The 11893-nt window shown below is 42.9% G+C and overlaps 1 protein-coding gene and 1 long non-coding RNA gene across 2 annotated transcripts in view; both read left to right on the top strand.

The window, feature by feature from the left end:
- Positions 1–259: 259 nt before the first annotated feature.
- Positions 260–4715, top strand: LOC126399968 (uncharacterized). The gene is made up of 3 exons (XR_007570942.1): positions 260–330; positions 415–550; positions 1348–4715. It is a non-coding gene; the product is annotated as an uncharacterized LOC126399968 (long non-coding RNA).
- Positions 4716–10283: 5568 nt separating this feature from the next.
- LOC126400276 (ectonucleotide pyrophosphatase/phosphodiesterase family member 7-like) overlaps positions 10284–11893 on the top strand; it is a 39725-nt gene continuing 38115 nt past the window's right edge. The window contains exons 1-2 of the mRNA XM_050060837.1: positions 10284–10345; positions 10593–10670. Coding sequence (XP_049916794.1) covers positions 10284–10345; positions 10593–10670 — 140 coding nt within the window. The remainder of the gene's footprint in view (positions 10346–10592; positions 10671–11893) is intronic.

Genomic DNA, 11893 nt, shown 5'->3' with positions numbered 1-11893 from the left:
AAAATGCAACACATCTTCTTTGTAATGTCCATGTTGTCTCCACCTTATGACTGAACACACAATGAAGTACCCGTCTTGGGAAATCGGACAATCCGAGGAGCACATGAATGATACTTGGTGGTTTACGTATGTAGCAGGGTGAGGTGCTCATCCCCGCCCTTAATGAGAGAGTGTGCTTCCTTGCTCTCATCTCCACTTTGTAGCCAATCACCGCATGAGGGCACTCTATATGAGGAGGCTGTGTTCAGTCTGACTCTCTCTTGCTCGTTGGCTCCGAGACCGTCCACTTCCTGGTCGCCTCGCTTCCTTTCCCCGCTGCCACCTGCGCAGGTAATGTAGTAGTAGCTGCCTGTACACATCTGGAAATTTGGCCGTTTGCCTCACAATTTAATTAGATGGTTTGTTTGTATGTAGCTTCCTGCATTGTTGTCCTGGGCTGACGCTAATGACGCGCGCCATTCCCCTGAGCTGTCTGGCTGTCCTCCTCCCGCTGCTGCACAGCGCAAGCTCTCCTCCGCTCTCGCTCAGGTGATCAAACACCACCTGATCGGTAAGTCAGCCTGATGGCAATTGTTGTCGCTCTCAAGTTCAGCCTAAGTGAGATTTTAATTTGGTTTATTTGGGTGCAGGTACTACAAAACGGAGGCAGCGTCAAAGATCACTGCTGCTTTGCCTTGCTCTGCTTTGTGCCTCCCCTGACTTGCTCATCTGCGGCTGCTGCTGCATGCTGCATGCTGCTTTGCCTCACTGGGCTTTGCTTGGTTTACTGTCTGCTGTGCCTGGCGCTAACTGCTTCGCCCTTCTTCTGTGGCGCATACCCAAGACGCTGACTAGAAGGTTCCATAAACAACCGCTCTGGTCTTAAAGTGTGTGTGTGTGTGTGTGTGTGTGTGTGTGTGTGTGTGTGTGTGTGTGTGTGAACTGTGGGGTTCGCCCTCACCTAATGTTGTTTGGATTTTTGATTTAGTTTGTTACATTTTCTTTGAGTTTATTTATGGTCCCCAGAGGATTAAGTTTAATGCATTGTTTTGATTAAGCTGTATTGTGTTAACTTAGTTTCTGTGGCTGGTGACTTATATTATTTCATTCCAGATTTTTGTGAATTTTGGATTTCTTGATGAATATTGATTTGTGGTATTTTGATTTATTTTGTTACTAACTGTTTTTTTGGCAGCTTATATTTGTGTATTTGGGTTTTTTGGAGGGGTTAATTTGTAATCTTTTGGCTGCCAACCTTACAAGTTTTGTTTATTTAGGGTTTGTTTTTGTCTGTTGATTTGGTTGTTTTTGTTCATGGTCATTTCTGAGTACAACCCCATTAATTTTATTTCCCTCTTCCCCCTTCAGTTGCTGAGAGCCAAAGGTGGTGGTCCTGGTGTCCTGGGTGGTGGCTTCCCCTCTTTTTTTGGTGTGCTGTGCGTCCCCTGGTCCTGGCTTTCCCTTCACTAAAGTGTGTGTGTGCGTGTGGCTGTCACGTGTGATTGGGGTGACCTTAATTTTGTTGTATCCCTCACACTCTTGTCGACCCATCTCCCTGCCGGTAAGCCTCAGTACTGAAAGGTCCCCCTTTCCTTACATCCCTGTGTGGACGGTGTGTCTAGTGTATTTTAGCGACGTATTTTGTAATAAAGAATAGATTTTTCTAAACTTGGAAACATGTCTCCTGCCTCACTGTAGAGCGAACCTGAGTGCCTTATTTGGGGTTTTGTAGATCTAACTATCTCCTTGGGCGAAACTCCCAGGGTGGTGTTGTCTGGCTTGTCCTGGTTGACTAATTAATATAATATTCACCACTAACTTGGTAACCTAAACCTCCCTCCATCTCTCCTGTTGCCAAACGTATAACGAAAATGACGTTGGGGCGATCCCTCCTGGACCCCGTAGAGATTGCATTGGAGTGCCTGCATTTAGAAAAAAAAGCCTTTTACATCAAAGTCTATGAGAGTGATCGGGGCGATTTCCAGCCAGACTGATATCACCGGAAAGGATCGGAACGTGATTTCACACTGCGGCTGATTGGATATTCAGAGGCAGGAAGAGCTGTTTCAAGTGAAAATTATCAAAATAATTGATATATTGTGTGTATGACATACATTCACATAATCATAATCATTTATTATCATCGTCTTTCTTTTCTTTTGTGGCTCAAGGAGGGGCAGCACCCTATTGCCCTCTATTGGCCAGCCGCCCCTGGTCAGGACAGAGCTGTTGTTATCTGGGAATAAGGATGTGGTAGTTAGGACTGGGTTCCAAATCCAACTAAGGGGAGGAAATGGAACCCAAGATCGGCAGTTCAGGAGGCAGAGGCAGCTCTTAGACATGCAGAGATTGTAGGTAATGTTCAGGGAGGCCTGGGGCTTGGCTCAGGCAAACCGGTATGCAATAAAGCAGGTCCCAAAGATAAAAGAAAGCTGGTTGTGGAACAGATACATAGACAGGGGGAGATATTAAGGGGTGAAAAGATAGTGGCCCAGGCTAAGCAGGGACAGTGGTTGAATTGGGAAAATGTAGAGAAGAGGAAGCTTAGTTGAAAGGACCTGTGGAATATGGAGGAGAATCGTATTAGATTCCTGGTAGGGGCTACATACGATGTGTTACCAACCCCCAGAACCTAAAACTGTGGGTAAATGGGGACCATCGTGCCCATTGTGTTCAGGTACCGCAACCTTAAAGTATATTTAGTCAGGCTGTAAAGTTAGCTTGTCACAAGGCTGATATACATGCCGACATAACCAGGTGTTGAAAAGTTTAGCTGCAGGCATCGAAGGTAAACGAAGACAGGCAAATTCAGAAGGTTTTAAAAATAGAAGTTTAGCAATTCAGTTTGTCCATGGGGGGGAGAAATACAGAAGTGATAAGTTAGTAAGGAAGCAAGGGTGTGGCCACCTAGAAGGTGCTTGTGATTGGGAAATGCAAGTATGTCAGGTAACAAGTCTGACCTTTAGTTAACACTCACTTATTAGACATGATCAATATATCTTTATTAACAGGCTATGTACCACAGTCTTTTAAGGTAGCTGTAATTAAACTTATTTTAAAAAAGCCCACCCTGGATCCAGAGGTGTTAGCCAACTATAGACCAATATCTAATCTTCCCTTTCTTTCAAAGATCCTTGAGAAAGTAGTCGCAGACCAGCTGTGTGATTTTCTCCATGATAATAATTTATTTGAGGAATTTCAGTCAGGATTTAGAGTGCATCATAGCACTGAGACAGCACTAGTTAAAATTACAAATGATCTTTTGATTGCTTCAGACAAAGGACTCATCTCTGTACTTGTTTTACTAGATCTTAGTGCGACATTTGACACAATTGACCATCAAATTCTGCTGCAGAGACTGGAACATTTAATTGGCCTAAAAGTTTCTGCACTAAGCTTTTTTAAATCTTATTTATCTGATCGATTTCAGTTTGTTAATGTTCACGATAAATCATCCTTACGTACTAAAGTTTGTTTTGGAGTTCCACAAGGTTCTGTGCTCGGACCAATCCTATTCACTCTATATATGCTTCCTTTAGGTAACATCATTAGAAATCACTCTGTAAATTTCCATTGTTATGCGGATGATACACAATTGTATTCATCGATGAAGCCAGAAGAAACTAATGCATTAACTAAACTTCATAATTGCCTTAAAGACATAAAAACCTGGATGAGCACCAATTTCCTTATGTTAAATTCAGACAAAACTGAAGTTATTGTTCTTGGCCCCAAACAACTCAGGGACTCTTTATCTGACGACATAGTTTCTCTAGATGGCATTGCTCTGGCCTCTAGCACTACTGTAAGAAACCTCGAGTAATATTTGACCAAGATTTGTCTTTTAATTCTTACTTAAAAGAAATCTCACGGACTGCATTTTTTCATCTGCGTAATATTGCGAAAAGTAGGCCCATCCTGACCCGGGCCTAGGGTCAGGCTTGCTTTGTACCAGCCCCTAGTTAGGCTGACTTAGGCCTAGTCTACCGGGGGACCTCCTATAATACACCAGGCACCTTCTCTCCTTCTCTCTCTCTCTCTCTCTCTCTCTCTCTCTCTCTCTCTCTCTCTCTCTCTCTCTCTCTCTCATGTCCTGTTACTGCATCTTGCTAACTCGGCCGTACTGCATGTCACTAACTTGGCTTCTTCTCCGGAGCCTTTGAGCTCCACTGTCTCGCAGGTTAACTCGTATTGCAGCGGTGCCTGGATAGTGTGACGTGTGTGGTTGTACTGCCGCCGTGGTCCTGCTAGATGCCTCCTGCTGCTGCTATCATTAGTCATACTTCTACTGTTATTATACACATATGATTATTGCCACATATGTATACTATCAGATGTTATATACTTTCAACATATTGTACCAAAATGTAATGTAATATAAATGTGTAAATGTAATATTAATTATATTATTACTTTCATTATTGCTGTTGTAAGCTACTGTCATTACCATCTGTCCTGCATCTCTCTCTGTCTCTCTCTCTGTCTCACTGTGTCATACAGATTACTGTTAATTTATTATGCTGATCTGTTCTGTACAACATCTATTGCACGTCTGTCCGTCCTGGAAGAGGGATCCCTCCTCAGTTGTTCTTCCTAAGGTTTCTACCGTTTTTTCCCCGTTAAAGGGTTTTTTTGGGGGAGTTTTTCCTTATCCGCTGTGAGGGTCCTAAGGACAGAGGGATGTCGTATGCTGTAAAGCCCTGTGAGGCAAATTGTGATTTGTGATATTGGGCTTTATAAATAAAATTGTTTGACTGAAAATTGAAGTAGATTTAGGGGGAAAACTTGTTGTGCCCCAGGTCAGTGAGTCAACGGATAGTTTATTTCACTGTGCTGACAGTTCCTTGGGAAGACTCAGTGGAAGAAGCCTATGAAAGAAAAAAGCTTAGGTATGCAGACTCAGGAGCAGAAGCTGAGCAGCGAGGGTGGAAAACTAGGATTTGTCCAGTGGAAGTGGGGTGTAGGGGATTCATAGCAAGTAGTGGTCGACCAATAGTGGATTTTTAAAGGCCTATATAATAACGATGGTTTGGAGTAGGAAAAAATTGATAGCCAATTAATCGGCCGATACACCCCCCACCCAAAAAAATTCAGAACAGGATTAGAATTGATTTATATATTTAAATAAACAAAATATTGTTTCTAAAGCAGGAACAGTTAAGTTTACAACAGCAAAGTCACTATGCGGAGGTGAAGCACACGCACGAAGAAAAATTTCACACACGTGAAACTTTTTTGTACGCTTGCAAAACACAGCCTGCTGGGATGTTTCTATGTATCTACTGGCACCAGAAGGGCTCTTTAGGACTAAGTACATAGAGTACATTTGTGCACAGTAATGAGCAAGTGAAATGTCTGTCTAGCTTACATATGAGGTGTCTCAAGATTTAGGAACATGCAATTTTATTGAACATAATAAAAGTAAAAAGTCACTTGACATGCTGCTGTTTTGTGCGATGACCCATTGAAGTGCTGGAAGTTGTTATTTACGTGGCAACGCCTGAACGCAACACCAGCTCCGCTCCAACTGAGTGTGGTACTGTGCGTAACAGCAGTCTGTTGATGGTTATGTACACACTGTCCATAACAATAACTATGTCAGGTAAGAAACTGCGCCAGGATCAGGTCAGGTTTGCTCAGGAAAATGCGGCCCGAGCCGCACTCTGGCGTGCTCACCTGTGTGTGTGGCGGAACTCCGCCGTGCGCAATACGGAGAGCAAAGGAGGAGAATGACCATGTAGAGACAGAAATGGCACAAAGGCATAACATGATAAATAGTATATTGTTATGTTATTGTATGAAGTGTCCGTCGCACAAAATAATATATATATATATATAATTATAATATAATTATAATAATAATAAACAGTAGCTTCTAAAGAGCTAAGACGTAAAAAAAAATTCAGCAGCAGTCATATTTCAGTTGCATATAGGGGAATCATTGATACAAACTCAATAATATCTGGAAACAAATCTTAACTGTCAAAATAAATATGGTGGGGGTTGTCTCAGCTAAAGTTTACAAGAATTTGCCAAATTTTAAAATTTGTGGCAAACTAAGATAAACAGACTGCACAGAGACAGCTTTCATTTTAGTGTGTTCTTAACAAGCTGTTTGCTTACTTAACAAGCACGCTGTGGTCACTGGTCATAAAAAACATGCACAGGGAAATATCGCTGTTTATGCTGAAATATGATGCACATTTATGCTTGTTGAACAAGTGGTAATTATTCCCCCGCTAAGGAGGTTATGTTTTTTGGCTTTTTAACTCGTAAAGGTTTTATTGCACTTGGAATCACGTTTACCGCTTATCTCCAGGTGGACTCCTCACGCCTCCTTTCCCCTGCAGCATCTGCACACGTTGCGCATGCCATCTCACTCTCGCTCTCTTGCGCTCGCTAGCAGCCCCTCACCTCAGCGAACAGAGAGAGAGCAGGGGAGGAGAGGAAACAGCTTGTTGCGCTGCAGGGAAAAAAACTTTGCAATCATCGGCAACTATCGGAGCCTTTTTTCACCGGTAACAATAGTTTGGAAAACGTCCCATCGGCACCGATTAATCGGCCAAACCAATTAATAGCAAAGGGGCCATGGCAAACCCCTGAGCTTGGGTCTCTTGAGGTAGTCCATTGTGGATCTGAAGTGTGTTACATTATGAAATGAGGAAACAGCTACCTGAAAACACTTTGCTATCTTCTTATAGCCTTCTCCTGCTTTGTGGGCATCAGTTATTTTAGTTTTCGGAATGCTAGGCAGCTGTTTAGAGGAGCCTGTGGCTGCTGATTGTTGGGAAGAGGTTTCAGGAGTCAGTATATTTATATTGCTCTGAAATTTGCATCACCTGGTCTTTCCTAATGATGACTGTGAACAAGTCGTAGTCCTAACAGGCTAATTAAGGTCTGAGACTGAAAATGCTGAAAAGCATGTTTCATCTTAAAATTCATGCCTTTTGGAGATCAGTTCATCTTCTACTTCCACTTCACTATTCACAGTAAAACCAGGTGTGCCCAAACTTTTGCATGACACTGTATAATGTATTAATGTATGTAAAATGTAAAATATGATTACTTTTTATTTTTAGTTGTATTAATTTATTTATCTGCTTATTTTTTCACAAAATGCTTGGGCAATAATATATTAGCCCCTTTTCCACCAACATTTCCAGGAGCTTTTATTATCAGGAATTTATTTACCGTGGTAAAAGAATTCCTGATAATCTGTGTGGTTTGCATTTCCACCGTTCCTCAAAGTTTCAGAAAATTTATTCAAATCAGGCTGATGACTTAGATGATTCGGTGTGTGCCCTGTATTTGGCTCCGCCAGCTTGGCTTGTTACATGCTGGTGTAGAGAGTTGGGGCTGTTAGTCTCAGCCAGCAGCCAAGTTTAAAAGTATTTTAAGATAAGTGTCAAACTAAGTTAGTCTACATACAGACAGCTGTCATTTGAGCTTTTTAGTAACAATTAGCTATCAGCCAAACTAGCATACTGTCCTTGTTTAAGACATAATGTTAGTGACGGTGGATGAGAGACTATGGATGGAGCATATTGAATATTGCTGTCTACATTTTTACATGGTCATGCTTGCTGAACACATGTATTGGCTTCTTACTCGCTAAGGTTTAATTGCACTAGCTGCCGTCAACTCGAGTAATTTTCGAGTTATCTTCACTTTGTTTCCACTGCGGCAGCTCGGCTGTTCACCGGTTACCGTGTCGTGTAGGCGTGTGTGTGGAGGAGTTAAGCACCGGCACAGAGCGCAGAGGAGAACCGATACCGTTAGCGCTTATCAATTTTACGGTCTTTGATAATTTCACCCCGGGACTAATTTAGTACCAGGTTTCGGTACCCATCCTTAATCAAAACACAAATGAAATGAAGCTTGTAGAAATGAATTAAAGTTTGCAACGGCTGCCCGTGCCAGGAAGAGACAGAGAGAGTCTGGTCTGTGTGTCTAGGCTTGTAGTCGGTCCCTCAGAATCACAAGGCGCCATCTACACTCACTGAGATGCACACAAACCTCCTCCTCCTCCTCCTCCTCCTCCTCCTCCTCTTCCTCAATAATGGGCTGAAGTGCCAGGGGCTGAAGTGCAGAGCAAATGAGCAAATTGGTTTCCAGGACAACACTGCTGACCTCTGGCACTTGCTGTCCATGTTTGAGGCACTGAGGTCACCTGACAACGCACAAGTTCACACTTAAAGAAAACAGCGTGTTGCTGGATGGACCAATACACACAGCTGAGAATAAAAAACCTGACAACAAATTAAAGTTAATCAAAACTGGTTTGTATAAGAAATGTGAGAATTCAAATTTGTTTAAACGCTGTAATGTCAGTGTGTGTGCTACGTTACCTCTTTGTGAGTGTGTGCATGTGTGTATGAGTGCCGGAGTGGATGTAGATGAGTTTTCTCTGTGCTGTGGGGGAATGGGCTGCGGTTGGCTGGCCTGACTGCAGACCGCTCGGTGGAAAAGAATGACTTTTTAAATTACCCATACATCACTGTCACCACAGCACAGACTAGGGTGACAGTGCTGCGATCACAGGCGCGCAAAAAACACACACACACACTGTCTCCCCCTCCTCGCTCAACAAACTCAATCCATGTTTACAGACATGCAAACAAACAGCTTTGCAATACAAATCTGAACACTTTTGTGTGTATGTACAGAAAACCAAAATATGGAAACATGGACACTCTAATACTGAAGCAAACTCTGTGAAAATACAGAACTGATGGTTTTATTAACTAAATACACATAAACACATGCACATCTAAGCCATAAGAATGGAACTGTAGAACCATCAGCAGCTGGGGAGTCTTTCTCCACACCCATCCATTTTCCTTTCTGTTTAGCATTCTTCTCCTCCTCCTCCTCCTCCTCCTCCACTACCTCCTCCTCCTCTAACGAGCTGGGTCTTAATTGTAGGTAATTAAACTGCTCATGGCTTACAAAGCAGGAGAAGTGTTAGCACCATATGTGTCGGCAGTAAAACACTGAGACATTACAGTGCTAAAGGCTAGTAGGGGTCACAGACGGTCAGTGCATGGATGGATGTCACTTCGTTATCTCTCTGGTTCTTCCTCTCAACTCAACTTATAATTAGAATCTCGAGAGATGCCGAATGTTTGCCAAACGCCCATCCTGTGGACATGCAAATACACACACCCACATGAGCTGCACATGTTGCTATCTGAGCAGATTCTCTAAGTGTTTGAGTGATTGCTACAGTTGATATGCAGCAGAGGGTGAGGACTGGGGAAGCAAAGTAGCATTGCTACACAGGCACTGGCTGTGATGCTGGAGGGCTGGTTGATACCTTACAAATATTGCTTCTCTAAACACATACTATTAACTGTTCCATAAGATCAATCCTCCTATTCTGATTTACAGATGTGGATAGTCCCTGTGAATTTATCTGATAATACATTTTACTGCAGGTTTGACACCTGCTTGGTCCCACTGCCAGTTTTCTTCTACATCAGAGTCTGATATGACTCCATTTTTAATTTCTGAATCTGTTGGTAAGAAGCTCCTGCTTAAGCAAAACATTAGCAATGCTGCATGCCCTGGCTTAAAGGGGAACTATGCCTATTTTCAAAATTCATACATATTATTCCTATACTCAAAGACTGTAAAAAAGAAAAAAGAAAAAAAAGAGTGCTAAACTTAAAAGGTGGAGTCTACTTTTCTGTAGAAAAAACTGTTGATAATTTAACTTAAAACCCAAACAAACACACATTCTCCTTTAGAAGCTCCACCCCAAAAAATCATAGATGCCAACGCAAAAACAGTACCAACAAGGCAAACCAGCTGACCAAAAGAGCAAGATGGCTGAATCCACAGCATCTGCTGCCTGAGGCAACCAGGTCTCAGTCATTAATACTGGTGCTTGGGCAGTTACTTTCTGCATCAGACACCAACAAAAAAGCCATTCTTTCACATCAGCATGATACGCCGTTATTCTGTAACAGCGCCTCTGGGGGAAACACAGCCAGACAACAACGCGGGTTGGAGGGGGATGGATGGTTCCAGTAACTCCTTACTTTCACCCAGGAGGCCGGTGTTCGCTTCTGGTGTGATTGTAAAGCCAACCCCTGTTCTTTTGTCCTAAACCCAACCACGAGCATGTGTTGCCTGAACTCAACCACGTGCGTTTATTGTTGAAGGAAAAAAAAGTCAAATCGTGGTGGTGTACTGTGGTAATGCGTTTATTTTGAAAGAGACTGTATGCAAATTGTACATTTCCCCTGTAAACAGAAGTGTATTTTGAAAACAGACAATGCATTTAACTGGCTGAAGTTGACATGGAACCCAGAACATCATCGCAATGTGGAAAGTCCATGACCAATTGTCTATATGTGATGAGGTGGGAGTGAGAATGTGTTGCCTGAGGGTAAGTTAGTCTCAATAGGTTACATTAAACAGACGAAAGGTCTGCAGCATTAGTTTCTATTTGTGGTGGTAGTGGAGGGCTTTCAGTTAGCCTTCAATTAGCCTTCAGTTAGCCGCTGGAGCAATTTGAAATCAGCCAAAACTAACCCCAGTTCCGGGGGTCTTACTGGAGCGCCTCAACTCCCCAATGGACGGATCAGCTTGTTCCTGTCTCTGGTTAGACCAAGCGCTGCCACTGGCCATCAGCCCACTGAGACCCCCAGCACAGGAGAGTTGCCGTCTGCTCTCCTCCCAGCAAGGTAACAAATAAAGCAATGTATGTGAAACGCTGTATTTACGTTGCACTACTATAATGGTGTAGTTCCATTTCATGCATGTTGTTGTTTAAAATGTTTTTACAAAACTACAGTGACCGAAGAGAGGACGGTACGTTTGTTGCTCAGCTAACAAGGAAGGTCTGCATCAATCCAGATAACTCCACTGTGCTAACAAACTTGTATTTTTAGGATGCCATGGCTACATACAGCATATAGAGAAAAAAGCAACACAGCAAGCTAGTTAGGATGTAGGTTGACGCTAGCGATTGTTCTGTCACTACAGTTGCTGCTATGAAGTTAACAAGCAGAGAGGACAAGACTGTATCCCTGAGCCAGGACACAAGCTTCAGACAGTGATACTCACAGTCACAGCTGACCAACAGGTATTAGTCCCATGAAACAGCAAGACTAATTTTACCCACCACAAAAAAGAACAAGAAGCTTGTTAAAAAAGCTTGCTTGACCAATGTTGCTAGATAGACAGCGAATTGGAGAAGATACGACAGATGACAGTGAGAGCACCCAGAGGAATGCTCTGAGCATATAGGTACATTTTCTGTTTTGCTGAGAACACAACAATAGAATAAAGATCATTTGGGTATAAAAGGAAAACATTATGTGGGTCACAAGTTTGACACTTCCTTCTCTGGTTTCTAGCTTTGAGAACAGAACAGAACAGAACAGAATAGAATCTCATGTTCACAAATACTGACTTCACTTTTTTAGGCCATGGAAATAACATTGGAATTTTTCATTTAGGTGGTGTTCCCCTGTAACCTCAGCTGACACCCTAAAATGGTATGTAGATAGGCTTTGCTTTTATTTTATCTCAGATCTTTAACCAATTTCATTTAGAGCAAAGGGTTTCAGCTAGGGCTGTCAAAATAGCACATCAATCTTGATTAATTAATCACAGAAAAAATAAGGCCTTAAAAAAATGAACTCTGATTAATCGCATTCCGTGGTCCCCGTTGACTCCATGGGCTCTAGCTTCCCGGCGCAGCACAGGGTGGCGCAGGGTGGCGAACCCCGCGCAGAGCTAGTTTTGAGCAGCGTAACCCGAGGCGTGCTCAGTTTGGTAGTTTGGCAGACCGAGGTGCGCTGAGATGGGTGTGGCGGCGCAGCAGGGGGAGGTGTCGCCAGATCCAGCTTGGCGCAGTGACAGTTTCGTGCCAAAAGGCTTCGCCGAAGGTGCGCTAAAAGCT

Source organism: Epinephelus moara, chromosome 13 (assembly GCF_006386435.1).
Source record: "Epinephelus moara isolate mb chromosome 13, YSFRI_EMoa_1.0, whole genome shotgun sequence".
Classification (NCBI taxonomy): Eukaryota; Metazoa; Chordata; class Actinopteri; order Perciformes; family Serranidae; genus Epinephelus; species Epinephelus moara.
This window is presented reverse-complemented; position numbering and strand designations above follow the sequence as displayed.